Raw genomic sequence first — 22089 nt, forward strand, 5'->3', positions numbered from 1 at the left:
ATTAATCGTTTCTTCATGACTAAGCGATTTTGTATTCGCCATTTAATGTTTTTCCCCATTCATTTTGGATTTTGTGTATAGTCGAACAGGGTTCATAAGTTATTACACCAGTATTTTTCTTTTAATTTACGAAAATAAAAATGATTAAAACGTATTTCGTCTTATTTATTTATCGTTCTTTTATTTTCAAATCAAATAAAAACGCTCTTTTGAATTTAGCGCGATTTATGGGGTAATCTTATTGGCGGAAGTTAAAATTGATTTTTGGGTGGTTCGAAATAAAGCCGCTAGATGGAAGTATATGTCCACATCACAGTTTTTTTTAAACGATTTCGGATTATGGATTTTGTAGCGTAATAACGTACGCCCAGGGAAATGGGCTACGCTGCTGGTTAACTTTCGTTACGAAGAAATCGATAAAGTGTAATCGAATCTTTATAAAACAATCGAATGGAAATGCGCTCGAATGATAAGAGAAGTTCTACCTTTTTAGCTAAAAAATAGGTTCCAAGGGCGTTTTTTTCTCAACAGCTAGCCTATGAAGCGTAACGTAACTACTCGTAAAAGCTATTTTTCCTTTCTCGCTCTTCGCGCCTACGAAGCGCTAAGCCTAGGACCGAACTTCTCCATTTTCAAGACATTCCTGCTTAAAAGAGACATCTCGTCATAGTGCTAAACATTGGTTTAATGGGATATCAACTTTTGCGATTAGTCATCGTATCGTAATATCGTAAAAGAAGCCGGCTGAATAATCGCTGCGTAACCGGAGTCGTAAGCCTAGGCTTCGTAGACCAATGATAACCCATTTTCCAACCAGCTGAAGGAGTAACATTCCTCGCCGGCTTATGCAGGTACTTTCCGAAGTGGTCCACACCTTTTTATACGCGAAATATTTATGAAAGTTTAATATTTTTATATATAATTTATTTAGCTCAATTTTTAAATTAATTGTTAGTTGTAAATGGAACTTTTTTTAATTTAACGTAAATACCGCTATTGATAAAAAAAATTACCTAAGTTGAAGACCATCGTATGCCTATTAGCATGGTGCTGGGAGAACCGCCCATTACTCGATTTAATTAGCGAACTCGACCTTTTGTACGTAATAAAAAAACTTTTGATAAAAATTTAAATACGCGAGCGGCAGAAAAGAAAGAAAAAAAAATGACGAGCGCGGCCAAACAAAACGCGTCACCACCCGAGTTCCTGATTCAACGAAATCTGATTCTTCAAAAACGTTCAACGAGCGTTACCACTACCGAAGATAATGGGGAAGATAGTGAGAATTTGTCGTCGAATTCAGACGTGTCAATCGGCGGACCGTTGAAGGGCAAGAGCGATCGCGAAAATATCAGCCCAAGCAGCGCCACTCGAAGTGGCGCTCTCGGCCCGGGAGGAACGGCATTCAAGGGTGTTCACCCCTGCGATGAAAAAACTGGAAGCGCCCGAACTCATTCCAGCCAGCAACTCCAGGAAAATCGGACACGCGGCAACACTGCCTCCGGTTCCCGCGGTTCGGCAGCAGCAGCAGCAACAGCGCTCGTGCTAAATAGGCGAAATTCGCCGGGGGCCACTTCTCGCTCCGACTCCGCCGCTCCTCGTCTTTCGAGGACGACGTCTACAAATTCAGACAGCCACGGCGGCAGTGATAAAGAAACTTTTGACCGGGACGCGTCGTTTACGAGCAAAAACCGCGAGTTCCCCCGACAAGGCTTAACTCGTACCGGTCGTAAAATGGGGGAAGATTATTCGGACGCCTCGTGCATCGCTGGAAATAGGGCTAACTTATCCGGCAAAGCGTCTTCAGACAGCGGCAGTGATATATCGGTCGTAAACAGCGATATCGAAAGGATTATTACCAGCAACAGGTACAATAAAACGCAACCTATGACGAACGGGGTGGTGTCGTCCGTAGCGAAGGAGAGCGGCGGCGTGCAAGAACAAGAATTCAGCTACGGCCCTGGCTTCGTCGACAAACTCAAGTCGAGATTTATTAGTCTGTCTCTGCGGGATAAAGTCAAGTCGGGTAACGCGCTACGTCGTTTTTCCAGCTTGGAGAACGTGCTGGACAGCGATGCCGAATACCCCAACAACGACGTCATCAAGAGAAAGCGCCCAATCGGAACGGCCAACAACGCGGCGTGGAGCAGCCGCTTCCACAAAAGTGCCCCCGCCAAAAGTAGTTTCAAAAGGGCCAAAAGCATGGAAACTCTTTTGCTGGAATCAGAGCGGAGAAAAATCCCCAGCAGAAGCAACGGCGCGCCCTCGCGCAAAAATCGCCCCGTCTCGATGATCGATTCCGTGGCCAATCTGACGGGCGGCCAAGGCCTGGGCACCTTGGGACTGATCAACGAAAATCTGGTCATCATCGAAAGCCCCAAGGGCGAAAGTCAACCCGACAAACCCGACAATATCCTCAACAACAACGTCCTCAATCGCGCCAAAAACAACAAGAACGCCGCGCGACAATTGTCCAACATCAGCGACGAGGAATTACCCAAACCGGACATTGTTAAAACCTGCAAATTGATCTTCGAAACGGGGGTCAAGAACGCGGCCACAGTCCCAGTCAACGGAACCACCACGCCTACCACCGCTATCGCCCCAATCGCCCCGATCAACAACGCTAATACTCGCAACGGAAAGATCGTGCCCGCCACCACTGTCCCGCGAAGTGCCAAAAACGGTGTCACCACCCCAGCCTCCACCACCACCACCACCACCACCACCACCAACAACAAAAACTCGTCGGCCACCTTGCCCAAAACATTCGCGACTCAGCAAGTAGTGACCAACAACGTCAGTGCCAAAGATTTAGTCAACGAAACGAAAGTAGTGAACGAAAGCAAAATAAACAAAGACTCAGTCGTCGGTGGTGGTGGTACCAAGCGCGATGGCGTCTTCACGAATGGGGAAGTATTTAGGAACGACGGAAGCGTGTCGCCTTCGAACGGAACGTCGCTGGATTCGGAAATGAAACAAAGACAAGAAGAAGACGCGAAAGTGAAAGTGACTCCCGACGTCGTCGCTTCTACTCCCGCCCTCACGAACGGAACCGTCGCTAAAGAAAGGTGCTTTTCGCCTACAACGAACTCGAATACCATGATTTTCAACGGTACTACTATGAATAGCAATTCTGTCGGCGGAGGTGGATTACTGAAATCATCGGTGCCCCGCCCTCCGACGCTAAATACGAGCAAGTCCGCCGGCGACCAAGTTCCAAAGACGTCTCCCCTGAACTCTAAGGAGGTTACTCCGTCATCGTCGCCCCTTTCTCCTCAAAGCCAGAATGACGCGACCGCCCGCAAAAACAGCGGCGGCTCCCCTACGAGAGGCATAACTAATTCCAGACTGAAGGGAAAACTCGAGGCCGAGACGAAGAACGTCTCACCTCTTCTCCCCGTTTTGGCTGCAGACACCAACAGCACCCCCGCCCCTAAAACAACTAGTCCAACTTCCACTGGCAATGTTGCCGAAGAAACAGCCCCGAAAACGCCCGAAGACGAAGTCTTAAAACCGAGCACTCTCTTGGGGAACAAGAAACCGGGCTTGTGGCAAAAAGCGCCGCAGATGACCACGACCATCGTCTACGACTTCAGGGGCAAAGACGTCAAGTCTCACCTTCCCACGAACCCGGCTCCGTTCGGTTGCGCGCCGACCCGCGTTAAGAAGAAGAAACAAACGGACAAAAAAGAAGGATTACAGTTGAAAAATGGCGTCGATTTGGGTGATTTTAGCGGTGGTGAAAGCAACGATTACGAGGACAGTGATGACGAGTACGACGGAACGGACGTTGGTGCTCATCTGCCTGCCAAGTCGGGTATTAATTTCATCGGGGAAAATGCCAAATGTAGCAAGAGTTCGTTACTGACTATTCGCAACAAAAAGGTGAGATCTATCATTTCCTTTTATAGCGCTAAGCCTCAAAATTTTACGCAAAATATTTACGAAAGACGCAAAAATTTCGCTCCTTTTTTGATGCGAAGACAGACCAAGGCTTAAATTCTAGTTTACTTCCTATATTTTAAAGGTCACGAGGTAACCTCTAACGCGTTTTTGATAGCTCGCAATGAAAGGGTGTAGCTACTTAATTGTCCTTTGATTATTTTTGTTTCCATTTAAACTTTATAAATTTCGCGTAAAAGGAATCCTAGACGTATCTCTCGAACTGGCTTTTCTTGTTTTGGCTGCTAACCTCCGATAGGCCTAATGATGCCAGTTTCCCAAACTGCATAGAGCGACTGGTTTTCCAAGTTCTTGTAAATTCCTCACGGTGAGATGGCTTCAGGGAGAGGATGATTTTTTTTAATGAGAGTCTTTCAACCCCTTACTCTTAATTGCTTTTCTATAGAAGCCCATCAAGTCATTTATATCGGAAATCTTGTGGCATTTCTTTCAATTTCTACGCCTATTTAATTGAAAGAACGACCTTCATATAGACCCTTTAATTATACCCGTGATAGAAAATATGTAAATCAGGTGGTTTAGTTGAAGTTGTGGTTTTGAGTTTTTTTTTTAAATACGACAATACTATCAATTAATGTAGATGTATTTATCCTTCCTTTCAATGACAATATTCTACCAATAACCTCTATTTTACTTTCTAAGCCAAAACCAACCATGGTGGGTTTATGTTTTAGATATTTTTTTAATTATTCGATTTTTAGTTGATTTTTTTATCATTTTATGCCTTTTTCTTGACAAATTGATTAATAGTTTAGGTAAATTAAATTAGCCATAATTAAATTTAATTACTACTTATAATTTAGTTTCCTCTGAATTAGAATTTCTAAAGAACCTATACTTGTGCACATTTCCAAAAAAAACCCTAAAAAAGTGATTTAAATTATTAATAAAATCACTTTATTTAAAAATAAATATTAAAAGATTTAAATCTTTATTTAAATGTAAATTTTTCATAAATACATGAGGCGATTTAAATAATTAAAATATCAGAAAACCCCTAAAACCAAATATTAAAAATACAAAATATTAGTTAAAACTCTATTTGTAATTATTTTAACCAAAATTAGCTCAAATTTTTTAACTTATACGATTAGCTCATTGACTTTTTAAAAATTTAACTTTCGTAAATCAGTTGAATGAATAACTCTATAAATCGTCGGGTATAGCACCTGCGTAAATCAAGTTTTGAATACAGAGAAAAAATACGGCTTTATTGAACTGGTTGCGTTTAGGCCTATATACGTATAAAAGCGTTAAGTTCTAGGTAAAAAGAGAAACATTTCCCCTCCAGTCGAACCTTATCGCGAAAAATGGGCTTGCTTCCGCCTGCAGCTAGGTCAGACTGTTTCGAGAGAGATAAAAAAAATATCATTATTATTTTTCTCCATGGAAAAATACTGGTACATTTTAGTTTTATCAAAAAGAAGGAAATTTTGTTAACTCTAATTCCTGTTTTTTTTTTGTTTATTTACTACCCCTATTTTTCGGCCCCCCGACGTAAATATCAAGTGAAAGGAAGCGCCGGAAGTTAATGTGCCTCGTTACCCTCCTTTTCCGGCGGTGACGTCACGGGTTCGAATACCTGTCTCGCGCTGTTTACACCCCCATTCCCACCCCTCCAGTACAGAGTATTTCTTTGGGCTGGATGTGGAAAATGTTAATAGCGTGAATCACGGTGGAAATTCTTTTTATTAGCATACCGCTTCGTCGAAATGCGGGCTTTCGGAGGGAACGCGACTAGTGTTCGCTGTGACTGATTGTGAGAAGAGAAAGGTGAAACCCGGGTCCCCCTCACACGCCGCTTCTAGCTACCTGCGAAGCACTGCCTAATATTGAGTACGGAAAAATTCGGGCCATTTGGGGGGGTTTAGTTTGAAATATTCGCTACCTGAGAACCAAAGTCAATCGAGTCTAAAATCCTCTATTCCGGAAAAACTCATTATTTGTTTCGAATCTGCGCCAATAACAATGGTAATTTAATAGTGCAAATTACAAAAAGAAGGTTCAAATATATACAATAAAATTTAAATAATGAGTTAGTCTAATGTAATTCGTATTTAGAATTTTTTTCTTGCTCTCGGGTAGCGTTATTGGACTTTGAAGTTCATTAATATTATTTTATACGAATCGTATTCTGACAGTTTTAAGTTTAAATGTGGTTCAGTTTTATACGGGTGGTGTTTTATAAATTTGTTAGGGTGGAGTTTCAATTTATTTTTTAGTGTTATATTCTCCAAGTTTATAATTACAAGTTTTAAAGAATTTAAACATAGTAATATTACAATATTTTATTTAAAAAATTATTATTGATGGGACATTATTTTGACTACAAAAATGATTGAAGTCCAGTTCTTATTGGAACGTTAAAAATTTGTTAAATTAAAAAAATCCTGGTTTTTTGTACCCTTAACAATTCAGACCAAGTTATAAAAAAATAGATTAATTTATATAACTTTTCAAGAAAGAGGCAATTTTTAAATCAGTTAAATAAAAAAAATCGATGTATGTAAATCTTTTTATTTTTAAATCAAGAAAATCAACATCTTCCATGATTATAAATTAACCTTAAATATACATTTCACATTAATTTTTTATTTAAATTTGATCATATACACTTTGTTTCAATTTATAATTTTTAATAATATAACCTTTAAGTTAATAATTACAATTTTTAAAGAATTTAAATATCCTAATATCACAATTTTTATTACAAATTTGTAGTGGTGATGGATGTTATTTTGACTTTTTAAAAAAGTTACTTTAGTCAAATTATAACAGTTCCTTTTTAAAACGTTAAAAACGTTTTTAATTTAAAAAAAACCTAAAAAATATCTCTATTAAAATTAAATTTGTTTCTTTAAAAGCAATATAAATTTATATTAACATTATTTTAAAAACACCACTATCGAAAGTGGAACGTCAAAACCTACATCCTTTGCTTAGTTAATGATGATCATAAATTGGTACTTTTAAAATAAATTTACTCAGACCAAAAACGGTGCTAGTTGGAGACAATCACGCGCTCAAATCTAACGCCAAATCTGGGTGAAAATGGATAAACACCCCTTATATTAAGAAATGTACAAAACAATAATCTTATTGTTCGCTACTGGATAAAAGCACTCAAATTATCTATCTGAAATAAGTCAGATTAAGCGCGTGCTCGAAAACGCCTAGAGGAACGTGTTTAAGCTCTATTGCCGAGCAGACTGTTCACCTACACGTTCGCAACTACGCGTTTTTTTTTGCACAGGCTTAATTCCACTGTTATTTGTTGCCACACCAAAATATTTACGTATTTACCATATCAGTTTGTCATTCATTTTGTCGGATCAACAGAAAACAACATTTGCGAGATTAGTGACCATTGGGCTTACATTAATTCTCCGCGCTTGGCCAAATTTGGTTATTAATATCAAAAGTAACGTACTATATAAAAATAAGTCGGACAAATACTAAAATTTAGTTTTGGCGACATTAAGGTTTAGTTCACAACCGTGATTTTCCAATGCTATTTTAAGTAGAGAAAGTTTAAACTTGAGTAGTGAAAAACATTTTTGGCTGTCATGGCAAAACCTATGGCCATTGAAACGTTTCACTTTAGGAGCTTTCAAGGTACATGAAGGTCTACTTAACCCCCGAGTTTGACAAAAGTCGCGGAGAAACACCTCGGGATGTCCCCTTGTTAGTGTTACTTAAGTTAATATTAGCACAAACTCCGGCTTGTGTCATAGTCAAGTAAAAATGTCACTAGCTTTGACATGTTATCATAAGTAATGTCACTTATTCACTCAAAGTTACTATTTTCTAATTTGGTTATAAAATTTATTATTTCCAAATTTGATAAATTTTCTCTACAAAAAAAAATTTTTCTGTAGTTTTCAAGTGAAATTTCAATGTAAAAAATGTTCCGACATACTTCAAATTTTAATTTAAATAACCAATAATGCTCTAGGCTAATATATTAAGTTAGCCATGTTGGAAAAGGTCGTTAAAGGTGAAGAAAATGAAAACCCATCTACAGATTTTATTTAAAACGTTAATAGAAAATAAGTAATTAAATTACTAATATGTCAAAGAAAAATTTAGGCCAATTGTATTAGAAAATGTCCCAAAAAACACGCCAAATGCTCCTTAAAAAAATACTGATCAAAGATGATTAATTTACACCTTTTGTAAAAGTAAGGTGAAATCTTCCGTTGAACAATGTTACAGTGCTTTGGGTCGATGCTCGCGTCTCGCGATGAACTTAACCGTAGGTCTTGCGTTAAAAGTTCAACTTTTGCTTTTGTTAACTGGACGCCTTTGTGTTTTATCGGGTTTGAAAATTAAACCATCTTGGATATAGTAATAAAATACGTTCGAGTGTTTTTTATGGGCCTTAGGCGTGGCACTTCACGTTATCTCTTGGAAAATATATAGTCCTTCCTGGTTTTATCCACATCAGCAGATTTTATAAACCGTTATGAAGATTTTTTTTGTCCCAATTTGAATTTTATTGTATTATGAAACATTACTTCATTGTTTATGCAAAATTTCCGTTCAATATATTTTTATTTTTAAATTTTATTTTGACAATTTTTTCTTGAAAATCATGGATTTAAATCACATAATGGTTCTTTTAGAAATAGGTTCTAAAACCATTCCAATCAGGAATCCATACCACTACTTGGAACGCATATCGCGGCAGATTTTCGTATCAATGTGGTTGACGGGTTTTTGACGTCACTATGTTAACTTAACAAACAACTAGGGGATTTATAAGAAGTAAATCACCATTTATTTCAGTAGATAATTAAAAATAGCCTATCTCGACAAATAAAATATTTCACTATTAATTAAATTAAAATTATTTCGTTTATTGCACTAATTAGATTAAAAGATCCATTAATTGTTTAACAACCCATAAATTCAGTAAAGTATTATTAATTAAAAAATAAATTTAGTAAAATATTAAAAAATTCATTTAGTGAAATATTAAAAAATTAATTTAGTGAAATATTAAAAAAATATTAAAATATTTAAAACAAATTAGTAAAATATTAAAAAATTTAATTAGTGAAATATTAAAAAATAGTAAAATATTTAAAACAAATTAGTAAAATATTAAAAAATGAATTTAGTAAAATATTAAAAAATGAATTTAGTAAAATATTAAAAATTAAGTAAGTAGAAAATTAATTTAGTAAAATATTAAAAATTAAGTAAGTAAAAATTTAATTTAGTAAAATATTCGAAAATATTTTAAAATATTTTAGTAAAATAATCTTACTGCATTGATGTTTTTAATATTAAATCCGAATTTACTAACAATTGATTTAATTATATTAAGTGTCAACCCTGTTTCCGATTAGAGGGGGACCAAAATTGGGAGTTGACCGAAAATAATGTCATCGCGGTGTGGGAACGCTTTCAAAGTGTTATGGTTCCCATGTATCGATATTTGCGAAAAATCCGGATAGTTCGGTTGATTATAAAAACGTCAAAGGGCAAATGCAGACGCGCCATACGTTTCTGGTATTTTGGTATATTTAGCTTGAGAAAAAGATTGATAAAAAACTAGTTTTAGGTTTTCCTTATCGTTCAAATATCTCACCTGTATTAATTCCGGTATAGCTGCTAGGGTTGTAATTTTGGGTGATTAGAAACAATGTCTTAAATTGTAATTCTAATTAATGGGAATTATTCCCTCGGAATGTACTTGACAACGTTGCACGTAGTTTAAGGACCAGGAATGAGGCGCCTTGGGGTTTTAATAACGTTGCCAAGTTACATTTCACCATTTCCCAAATATTGTTTGTTAAGGGGGAAGACTACCGTGGCCATTGTCTACTTTCGCGCTATTTCAAGCGTAACTCCTTTAATTTTATATTTTAACTTATAAAATTAATATTTAAGTGTAGAACAGCCTTTTGTTTAGTACTTAAAATAATTTTGACAATTTTAAATTTAAAAGTAATTGAGTTATTACGTTTTAATTCGGACCCCCGGAGCTAAACAAGCTGGGCAAGCGCCTAGTGTTCGTACGGGGACCCCGACCCCGACCCCGAAAGTCGGGGATCCCCGACTTTTGTCCCCGACCCCGACCCCGACCCCGACTGTCGCAAATCAAGTCGGGGTTTTCCATTTTTCGGGGTTATGTTTTCGTACTGTAATTTTAAATTTTCGCGCCGACGCACCCCGCTAAAATCCTAAAAATTTAAAATAGATAGGTTCCTTCTCTCCCCTTTTTTCGTGGGCGACAATAGAATGATCCGAATGACCTTCGGCTATGCCGCTGACGTAGCTCTCGCTTGACGCTGGATTATAAGTTTTAGTTTCATAATTGCCGTTGTTCGAACTCTCAGTCTCAGCTAAGGAGTGTGGAGTTACAACGTTTGTAAATAACTTGTGTATTTATAAAACCACTTATTTAAACAATTACAATGCCTAAGCTATAGACCTCTATTTTAAAATCTACCTATCTTATCTATTTTTACTATAGTCCTAGTCGATTATTTAAAATAACGGTAAAAAATGCCGCCGATCAGTTTTGTAAAATATTTTCGGCGGCGTAATCGTCGGCCATTTTCGGTAAGAAGATACAGGCCGGAAGGCAGGCAAGGCTGCCAGATTTCGATAGATCGAAAAAGGCCAACTCTCTCCAATCTTTTCGTTTTCAAAACGAAAATTTTGCGGCGTAGCTATCGACTAAGACTATTACTAATAGTCCCTAGGCTCAGAGGCTGGCTTACACAAGATACACTATCTAATTTTAACCAGTAAAATTGGGGTATTTTGATCATTTTTCTATTCTTAATAAATACAAAGAATTTTCCATCCCCGACCCCGACCCCGACTTGTTTTTCGCGGGGTTAGACCCACCCCGACCCCGACCCCGACTTTATTTTGACCCCGTACGAACACTACAAGCGCCCAAACTACCCTTTAGTTAGGACCTTATATATCGTTAACTATTAATATTAGAATTATCAAAATTATTTTAAGCACTAGAGGAAGGTTCAGCCTAATAAGAAAAATATTATTCAATTATATAATTGTTAAAACAGAAACGTTCAGCTTGAACGAAAAAGAGGCTTTTACTGTATTCTTCCCCCTTAAGCGTTGAAAAATGTGTTGTTCATTTTCTTGATTATGAAAAAAACTTTCGTTAGAATTTTAATTGATCAGTGTTTAATATTGACACTCTTTTTTTCCCTTTATAATTGATTCTTTGGTTACAACGGTAATCTAAACTAAAATTTGAAGTGAATCATAATTAATTTTATTTAGTTTGCATTGTTAATGGTTTAAAAAATAATTGACTTAAACCTAGTGTTAATGAAAATGTTCAAAAGTAAAATAATAGTAATTAAATTTTGACTAGCTCTACCTGCTTAATTCTTTTTGTAATGATTATCTAAACTAAAATTTAATGATAATTCTATAATCATTTCAATTTCTTAGCAGGATTATGTGATCTAAATCGCAATTTAATTCAAATTATTTTTATTAAATCATCCATTATTTTACTTCAACGTATTTATTAAAATGTACAACAGTAGTTTTTGTAGCTATGCCAATTAATAGGAAACGAAATTACAAGTAGTAATTAAATATTAGGCATAATATTTTATTTGATTTGCCGCGCCACGCACGCCGGACTTCAGAAGCTAGATCATACTGTTTTAGACGGGCGGTTACTAGTGTAAACAAATAAAAACAACGATATTCAATTTGTAACAGAAAATATATATCTAAAAGAAAATAAACATATTCGGGTATGCTCTTGCAAACGTTTTTTCATGAAAAATTAGAATAAAATGGTATGACAGTGCTCTGAACCGTCTATTACAAATGTTTTTATCATATACACTACTGTTATGATAACTTCGTTAATATTGGTGCATCCCTATAATAAATATATTTTTAATTTAAATTTTAGTTTGCAATACCATTGTAAAAAAAATCGGCATATGTTTAAAAATAAATTTAAATAAAAAACTATTTAAATCAATATTTTTTATTAAAAAAATAAAAATTAACAACACTACTTTAAATAGGCATTGATATGATATTTAAAAACATAACCTTAATCGGTGCTTCGCTTAACCCTAACTAAAAGTGTGCCATTTTTCTTTGTTCTGAAGCATTTTAAGGTTTTTTCAATATAAGACTATTGGTAACTTAGATACATGTATGTTAAAGTATTTAGACCTGAAAAAGAGGTATTGTTCAAAGGCAGTTTTCTAAAACGTTGGCTGATGGTCTCGCTCCGTAGTTATTTCCTCCTTTTTTTTTGAAAGGAAATTTTTCTCGAATCTATCTTTCTAATAGGGTTACTAATATTAATTTTCCCCTTCAGAAAACCACCAACCTACATGTATAAATTATCATTTTGATGAGACGAATTTATCGTTTAAGTGGCTGGCCATCCATTCTTCAAAGATAGTTTATCAAGTTTTATAGAAAAGGTTACGTACCCCATCCCATAATTATCCTTTCAATAAAAAAAACTAGGCTATCGGAACGATTTCATTGAACGATTATTAATTCGAAATTTATTCACTTTTGTTTCGGGCTGTTAATATCATCGCTTAATGGACCGATCCAAAAACGATGACGTGATTTTTTGAAGGGATAATTTTTTAAAATGTCATAAGCTATCTTGTTTTTTTAAATCGTTTGTTTTAAGAAATAATTTGATTGGAATAAGTTATTGATCTAAATCGCCTTGCTACCAGTTTTTTTTTAATGAAATATATTTTTAAATCTTTATTAAATTCAAATGGTTTTTTATAACGAACTTATTTATCTAAATCGCCTTTGCTACCGGGTTTATTTTAATGAAATAGAACTTTAAATCGTTATTTAAATCAAATTATTTTTAATAAAAATTAAAATCAATCGAGTTTTATTGAATTCGATATTTTTTATATTTTTATTTTTATACAATTAATGGCTTTTTCCCCGTATAATTAATTATACTTTTATGAGTTAGCTAATCTTGAATTAAATCAAATCTTAATTAAATTTAATTATTTAATATTTTAAATTAAGAAGCTTTTTTGCCATTTTTTATTCATCCGTTGAAATACATTTTGTGATTTAAATCACAGGGTTCGTACACGACCTGAAAAACCTGGGACAATCAGGGAATTTTAAAATATTTCCTAAAGGTCAGGGAATTTTAAAATGATTCCAAAGGGTCAGGGAAAAGTCAAGGAATTTCAAAATGGTCTAAAAAAAGTAAGGGGATTTTAAAATGACCACAAAAAATCAGGCAAATTAATTTTTGAAAGATGTATTAAAAATACATAAATATTTTTTAAGGTCTTACCTCAAACCACTCATTTTATCTACAAAAATGGGCAGGGAAAATTTGGAAATGTCAGGGAATTTAATTCCGGAAATTTTGTACGAACCCTGAACCATGAATTTTTTTTAAAAATCGCTCGATTTAAATCTGAATTTAAACAGCGAGCCCCGGTATATAACCAAAAATAATTCATTTAAACCCGACCGTAATTGTAGGTGCAATACATCCGCGGACTCTATATTTTAAATCAAATTTTGTCCAAGAAAACTAGTTCGGGCCAAAGTAATCGTTGATTATGGTTCCCGTGCTTTTGCCCAGTTAATCTGACAGTACTGGCCAAAAAGGATGAAGCATTCTAAATCTATGTCGGATAGTTTTCATTTATCCCGCCTTTAATACTACTCCCAAGTTAAGCTGTACGTTACGGGTTGACGATTATCCAAAAGTTCACACCCTAACTGTTTTTTCGTATTCGGTGATTAAACATTTCACGATTTTCGAGGGTTATCTGCTGTGGTTTTTTTACATCAAAGTCCTTGGACTATTTTTTTTTACTCCTTTTTTGTTAGTGCTGAATTTAGAACGTGAAAATTTTTAATCTTTTAGAAAATTGGTTTTACACGGGTTAGTTACGTTACTTTTTAGTTATTGTTTACATTCAGTAATGCTATAATAGGCATTTTACTGTTAGTCATGTAAAGAAACTTTCACGTTACGGTTTGATTCTGAATTCGATTTAACCGATATGCTTACCGTGTGTGTAATAGAGAGGTAGAGTAAATGTAACCAAACGTGTACGGAAAACGCGAAGACTGTAATCTATTCTGTTTCCTTTTAATGCCAGATTTAATGAAATTCGTGGTACCGCGTTCAGTAAAAAAAAAATTATTTCATATTTCTGATAAGAAATAAACTTGGATTTATCCAAAACGTTTTCTCAACATAAGTTTCGGTTTAGATTGTCAACAGGAAAGTCAGTGAAATATCAGGGAAATTTATGAGGGTTTAGAAAGCTTACTTTAAAAGAGTACAATTTTACCTCAATAATTTTTACTTATTAAAGATTGGACCAATTCAGCTTTAATATCAATGCTGAAATGATTAAAGATTGGTTAAGTTAGCAATGCCATGGAAAGTTCCACTAAGTGTTTGTTAAAAATCGAAATCTTTATTCATTAATTGTGTAACTGTATAGTTAATTGACTTAAGACTTTCATGTTTATTTTAATTTTGTATATATATATTTATCTTTGCTTGTATTATAGATGCATTCGCATATTGCCTACAGGGAAATATGCAAAAACAGGCGAAATCCACCCGAGGTACCTTCCTATTTAATAATGTTTAAAGTAGATGGCGACACTATAAAGTTTATGAAAAATAAACTTTTTTAAAAAGTTATTAATTACTAAATTATAGTACTTTAAATTCTTATTAAAAATATATAATTTTTGTAATTTAAATTAACAATTAATTTTAACAGTAGTTAACACTCTCCGCCATAAATGGCACTATAATACAATTTTAAACTATCCAATCAGGTAAGATAATATTTTATTTTAAATCTCGACAAAACCGTTCTCCACTAAAAACTGAAAACTTTCAACCAATCGTTATAAATAAAAATTATGACATCATGTGGCTATCAGAGCGCCATCTACTAACAAATAATGCCATCACCACGTTACCTCTGATTAATTTTACCCCTTTAAAGTCGTCTTTGCCCGTTAAAAATTGTAAATCGATCTATTGATGTAAATTTCCAAAGTGTATGCTTATGGTGAAACCAGGGAACACTTAACACAGGGAAAGGCAGCACAACGTGAAAAACCCGGCTGAATTTTCCCTTTCCCGCTTCGCCAAATGTCAGGCTCTATACCGTAAAGCGCAGGCGCGAGTGACGTACTGCGCCACGTGTTAAGTGTTGCCTGCTCTACCGAGCTCTTCATGTGGAAGGATTAAGTCCGGCATTGTTAGCGCTGTCAAAATTGTCAGCAGTGACAATGCCCTTGAGAACCGCGAAGTCCGAATTACGAGGTGACCGTCGATATCAATATAAGTACATAACTTATTCGAAGCGCGCGCATGCGCAAAGGTAAAATAGATTTAGAAACGAGCGAGAAGGTATTTTCGGACGCTCTCCGCCGGGTCATTGCCTTTCCCTCTGTTAAGTGTTCCCTGGTGAAACTCTTTCTTAGACCACCACCCTCCTACGCATTGTAACCCGGCCACCTGAATTAAAGACTTTAAAAGTCGCTCGATGACTTAGGCCTAGGGTGGTGCCTTGCGTATTAGCTGATTATTTATTTTTATTTATTTAATTGTATCTTTTTCGCTGTCAATCAGCATTATTGGTGGAGGCAGTAAGGAGCCATTTCGGGGCTCTCCCGTGAAACTTTTGGGTTTTTTCCAGCGAGAATGCTGGTCCTTTTTCGTTGCACGCTCTCAGGAAATTTCCCAGCATTCCGGGAGGGATTAAAGCCGAGTCCCGTCGGAGGCTTCCTCGCGCCTCTAGAGCCCAAAAATGGTAGAAATGTTTTAATGTTGGCAACTTGGAATCGTGCGGTCAGGGAATGTGCGCCGACCTAATGTAATATAACGTAGTGACCAATGTGCGGTCAAAGCAAATTAAACTTTAATTGTTAAATTTTAAATAAAGTGCGTTCCAGTTTATTTTTCTATAAGCGAGGTCTTACGTGTAAATGTTTCATCTTATTGACCTAGATGTATATTTATCTCTAAGGATATTATTTACTTTTGACCTCTACTCGTCACAGAGGGCTAATGTTTTTGGTAACCTCAAAGATCTACATTGAATAACGTTTTTGTGAGATATTTGAAATCTGATTACTTGATATTTAATTTTCAAGGACTCATCTGCTTTGTGGATAACGTTTAATTAAATTGCCGAAAATATGACCCCAGTACTTGCGCAAATTTAAACGGTGCTAAGGCTATTAAACCCAATGTTCTTTATTTGCCTTCTTCCGCAAACTTAATGCAGTTAATCTGTAAAACTTCTTATCTTGAAAGCAACCTTTATATTTGCAACGATAAGCAAACATCACTCTTAAAATGGGTGGCGCCACCTAACGCAATCCTATAACACATTTGTACTTTGAATCAGTGACCATCATGGTCTAGTTTTGCCCCTGCATTAGGGGGGGGGGCGGCTGTGCTTCGATTATGTCACTTTTAGAGAACCCATGAGACACAGAGCTTATTTCATTTTGTTTAGGGGGGCGGAGCTTACAGGTAGAACGTGAGGGGGGGGATTGATAACAACGCTAAAAATCGTGTCAACATTGTCACTCTCCTTAAATATACATGATTGTATTCTTATCTACAGTTTCCCCTTTCTATACATGATTGTATTCCTATCCACAGTTCCCCTTTGCCTTTCCATAATTGTTATCTTTCTTTTGACATTTATCGTGAACATAGTTTTTAAGCTCCATATAGATTAGATATGAACTAACGGAGAGCAGACGGTTATATGCAAAATGCCCTAATAATCTTAATTTGGTTTGCCAGCCTCTGACTGTTTTTTTATATTTTTAAATCAAACGTTTAAATGGATCAATGAAGCGTTGGAAAAATATTACGAATTATATTAAATATTATTATTTCTGTCGTTGCCCGTTTGAAATAAATTTCTTATCTATCCATGCATGTATATATCAAATGTTGTTTACTATATTCAAAGATATGGGTCTACATATTTTTGTGCTTATTTAGTTGGTTGGTTTGATTTAGTGTTCGATGGCTGTTATCAGACAATAGAGTAGTAGCACTCCGTAGCTTTGGACATGCCCGCCATTTTGGTCGCAAATTTTTTATCTATAGGACAGAGCATGGGTGACGTACTAGGACGTCACAGTGCCATTACTCTATTACCGAGATGTAGAAAAAAATATTGGGAAAATTCCAAAATCCTAGATTTTTCCACTTTTAGGATTTCCAAAAAATTAAATCTTACAATTTCCTTCCCAAAGAATTTTTTAGGGGTTGTTAATTTTCCGGAAAAATAAAATGCGGAAAAATTTCCGCAAATCGGAAAAATAAAAAATTTAAACATAAATTACTTTTCAAGGGTTTTTAATGTTTTAAACTTTTTATCGATTTAAAATGACTAATATCAGTAAACGTACTACAAAACATTAATAGTGTTACATTGTTAATCAGTTTAAACTAGTCTATAGGTTTAGTTTTACTTTTAGATTAGAAAAAATGGGGTGAAAATGCCGCTTTATTTAAATTTGGAAACAATATATTAGACAAATCATGGAATGAAAACGTTTTTAATATTTTTCGGAAAAATACGGAAAATTTTCCGGAAAAAAGGCCTCGGTCATTTTCCGTGGAAAATTTTCCGACTTACAACACTAGAATTTTTTAAACATCCAAAATCCTAGCTTACCTTGGCATTTTAAAAATCTTAAATCCTAAATTTTCCCTCCCATGGGAGTTTTAAAAAACCAAAAGTTTACGTAGGGAAAACTTAAAATCCTAGCTTACCTTGGCATTTTAAACTAAATTCTTAGATTTCCCATCCCTTGGCATTTTAAAAAAAAATCTAAAATCTTAGATTTCCACTCCCTAGTGATTTTTAAAATTTTTCTAAATTCTATATTTTATCTAGAACTTGTTAGTCGGAAAATTACCGAGGTCTTTTTTCTAGATAATTTCCGTGTTTTTCCGATAATAGGGAAAAAAGGTTCTCATTTCATGATTAGCCTAATATGGTTTTGAAATTTAAATTTCGCGGCATTTTCGCCTCATTTTGTCGAATCCAAAAGTAAAAATAAACTTCTAAACTAGGCTAGAAAAAAAACCCTTAAAAATTGATGTTTCAATTCTTTATTTTTACAATTTGCGGAAAACCCGCAGTTTGGAAAATTTTATTTTTGCGCATTAAATTTTTCCGGAAAATTAACAACTTTTTTATGGTTTTCATAATAATCATGCCCAAAAAAGTATGTTTGATCTCTTGTTTTGATTGATTAAATAGAACTTCAAAGTGGTTAGATCTCGCAAACTAGTCACCAACCACTCATTTTAGGGTAAAGCGTTATCTAATCATATTTATTAAGATAAATAACAAAGCATTATGGCCAAAAATACATAAAGAAATAAACGTATAAAACAGCCACCTGTTGGCCAAATTCGAATGTAGCTCCACCTATTTAGGTTATTGAGAACGTACGAGTCGACCGGGTCACTGAAATAACGCCATCTGTCACTTGTTTTAACAAATTTATGTGGACACAGTAATTGTTGAAAATCTACGGATTATTTGTCAGTTTATTAAAACTAAAAACAAATTTTTTAATTCCGCTTTAAACTTCCTAGTACTAAATTATTAAATTGGTACTAATTATACACCGCTTTTTTTTCGAAATAGTCTCTTAGTAGCAGGATTGGCACTTTTTAGATTTTTTTATTAAAAATCTTACCAATCGATGTTTTTGATTTTAATCGGATTTTGTTTATTTTATAATTGAATTTATTGATTTTTATACAATTAATGGCTCTTTTCTTGTATAATTAACTGATATTTAACTAATCTTGAATTAAATTAAATCATAATTAAATTTAATAAGCTGATTTAAATCTTGATTTTAATCATGATTTAAATCAAATTGGACCGCTGTGTGCCGGTCGTTCCCCTTTAGGAGCTCTCTCCAAAGGGTTTGACTCTTTACCTACGTAGGTAGGGTGTCGGCTGGAGTTGCTACAGCATCCACTCTTAATCCCACTGCTGTGTGCGAAGTGGGAAATGGTCCACCCATTGCTGCACCTTCTGCTGGGTTGAGTAGCTCGTGCCTAAGGTGCGACCATCAGTAGTAGGGTACTACTACCCATGCTGGATTTGTCACCTGTCCGGGCTTGGGGACGCTGGCGTAGGGCACTATGATGATAGTTGGTATGGCCCCTGTTGCTAGGAACACCGGGCTATAAATTCTGACGCCAACCCTGCTTAGTAGTAGTAGTAGATAATATTAGCAAAACAACTTCGTTCTCGATAACCTAAATACCTTCTCGATCTCATATCCACGTATCGCCAGAAGTAAGAAGTAATTAAAACTATGGCGAAATAAGCCTTGGGTATAGATTTAATTAATAATTTTACCCTTAAAATATTGGCTATATTTCATAAAGAATATAACCTATTTTCCGAAAAACAAATTTGTAATCGAAAGTTTAATCGGCCTTGTGACATTCCGCAGAAGGTCGATTCATTTTTGAAGCGAGATAGAATAAGGGGAATTTATAATCAGTATATTTAACAGAGTTAACCATTAATTACGTTTCAACCCCACTCAGTACCTTAAAAACTGAGGTTTTAAACTTAAGAAGGGGTATGGTAGGTCACGCCCAACCCGGAGGGCTTTGGCGATGGTATGCAGCGCCACTCGGCGGCTGGGGGGAAATTTTCGAAATGTTCGAAAGAATCGAGACATATATTTGAGTTAGATTGTTGATAATACCCGCAAATTTGTCGCTTGTCCCCGCTCTGTATTAAGAGGAAATTTGCGAACGGAAACTATGATTATGAACGTGAGTTGTCTCGTGTGGTTTGTTTTTGAGGTGTGGTTCTCACCTTCGAGTCCCTAAAATGACCTTTAACGTTGTAGGATGGATGGCGTGGGCTATGTTTTAGTTTTGAGTTTAAATTAAATCTATTTTTATCAGTTTTTTTACTGGATAGATTTGAGCCGATATTAGCTGGTCTGTTTGGGGGCCGAATTAGAGGGGGGTAGGAACGCGTTAGAAATTATTAGGACCCGCGTTGCATGAGGGCCCCTAAATTGTTTTACCGGGGCCCGGGCCTGCTCTCTTTTGGCCTGTATATTTATCTGTCTTCTATCGCGTCTCAGATTTCACCATAATTCTATCAAATTTCAATAGAGAATTATATATAAAATTTAGCTTACACAGTTAACAATTACCCAATTGGCAGTAAATCAAATTAAACTAGTAAATCCAAAATTAAATTTAGCATTATTTAAGGGGCATTGAACAATTGACGCGAACTTAAAGTTGCATTGGACAATTGACGCGAACTTAAAGTTGCATTGGACAATTGACGCGAACTTAAAGTTGCATTGGACAATTGACGCGAACTTAAAGTTGCATTGGACAATTGACGGGAACTTAAAGTTGCATTGGACAATTGACGGGAACTTAAAGTTGCATTGGACAATTGACGGGAACTTAAAGTTGCATTGGACAATTGACAGGAACTTTAAGTTGCATTGGACAATTGACGGGAACTTTAAGTTGCATTGGACAATTGACGGGAACTTTAAGTTGCATTGGACAATTGACGGGGACTTTAAGTTGCATTGGACAATTGACGAGAACTTAAAGTTGCATTGGACAATTGACGAGAACTTTTTTTTTTAAATCAACAGCTCAATATTCAGTTCGATGACGGCGCCACATCGACGTTCGAATACCCGTCAGAGGAATGGATCTACGACGACACGTCGACCCTTTTGGCGGCAGCCGCTGGGACCAATCTTCTGGAAACGGTGCTAAGTCCTGACAATCAAAGACCGCAGCCAGCCACGGAGGACGCCGACGACGAGGACTCCAAGGGACCCACCATGGGTCTCAGGAACACGCCCGGGATTGCGTCAACCGGTAAGTTGTCTTTCCCTCCACAAGTTTATTCGTTATCATCGTCAAGGTCATCTGGGGGCGAGGGACGTAATTGTACTGGCACGTGGTTAAGTGGACTTCCGTTTAAGTACTTATCCGCTCTAGCTGTACCGTTGTCTTTTCCGTTAAAATTAACCCCAATTATGTCCTATTTTACGCTTGACACGCTCGAGTTGAAAGGCAGTGAAAATATTCCATTGTGGCCCTGGAAACAATGCGTTCACGTAGTCGCCTGGCACTGGCATTTCCTCTTCAGCGTTGCAAAGTAACCTTGACACCCGCCGCCTTCCTATTTCATCGCCCGACAACGGCACCTGTCACTGAGACACGCGTTGTTTATTTCCTATTTTCATTTTATTTTCATTTGATGTAGCCGGCATTCGCAAAGGCCTAATTCACAGACTCATTTGAACTTGCGTAATTTTAACGAGAAGTTAACTTGAGTTTTTCCACGTAATTGTTTATTGATAATTATTTGTCTCGCTTGCTTGGTTAGAAAACTAAATATTTATTCTTAATGATGGTTAAAAAAAGTTAAAACGTTCACCATAAATGTTATTTTGTGTTCATTAAATTTTACTAGTTTATTTTTTAATTAAAACCAATTTTTTTTGGAAATACGACTTCTTTCAATATACAACTTATAAACTATCACCAATTTCCATATTTTCCATTTGAAAAAATACAGTTTGCTCAAGCGTGTAATTTAATGATCTGAAACGCGAAATATGACATTTTAATGTTTGTGCAAAACATTGTAAAGAAACATTTAGTTTTTGGAAAATAAGAAAAATTTAGAAAATTTAATTTTTCTTAGGAGTTATTGAAGTTGATAAAAATGTCATTTAAAATGCTTAAAATCTTAGATCAAATTACCTTTATTTAAAAAAACAGCTTTTAAGTTTTCCATATTCTCTGAATCATAATATATTGCAACAGGAATCCATACCTCTACTAGGAATGCTTATCCTGGCGTATCGCGTATGGTAAGATCACTCTGACGGCTTTGGCCCCGCCTACGATATTTAAAATCCCCTCTGCGCGCGCTCCCCTCTCACGTTGCTGTTTGTTAAGTTAACATAGTGACGTCTAAAACTAAAAAACCGTCGGCCACATCGAGACGAAAATCTGCCGCGATAAGTAGAGCTATGGAGCTT

The 22089-nt window shown here is 35.6% G+C and overlaps 1 protein-coding gene across 2 annotated transcripts in view; it reads left to right on the top strand.

The window, feature by feature from the left end:
* Positions 1 to 373: 373 nt before the first annotated feature.
* Positions 374 to 22089, top strand: part of LOC149944188 (uncharacterized) — a 48512-nt gene continuing 26796 nt past the window's right edge. Inside the window, exons 1-3 of one of the 2 annotated variants that reach the window (XM_090175907.1) lie at positions 374 to 3888; positions 20683 to 20914; positions 21306 to 21550. In XM_090175907.1, coding sequence (XP_090032033.1) covers positions 1165 to 3888; positions 20683 to 20914; positions 21306 to 21343 — 2994 coding nt within the window. In that variant the 5' untranslated portion in view covers positions 374 to 1164 and the 3' untranslated portion in view covers positions 21344 to 21550. Of the gene's footprint in view, positions 3889 to 20682; positions 20915 to 21305; positions 21551 to 22089 lie in introns of those variants that run through there. The other variant, XM_090175906.1, reaches the window with a different exon arrangement.

This window comes from Leiobunum rupestre, chromosome 5 (assembly GCF_980474605.1).
Source record: "Leiobunum rupestre chromosome 5, qqLeiRupe1.1.hap1, whole genome shotgun sequence".
Taxonomy (NCBI): Eukaryota; Metazoa; Arthropoda; class Arachnida; order Opiliones; family Sclerosomatidae; genus Leiobunum; species Leiobunum rupestre.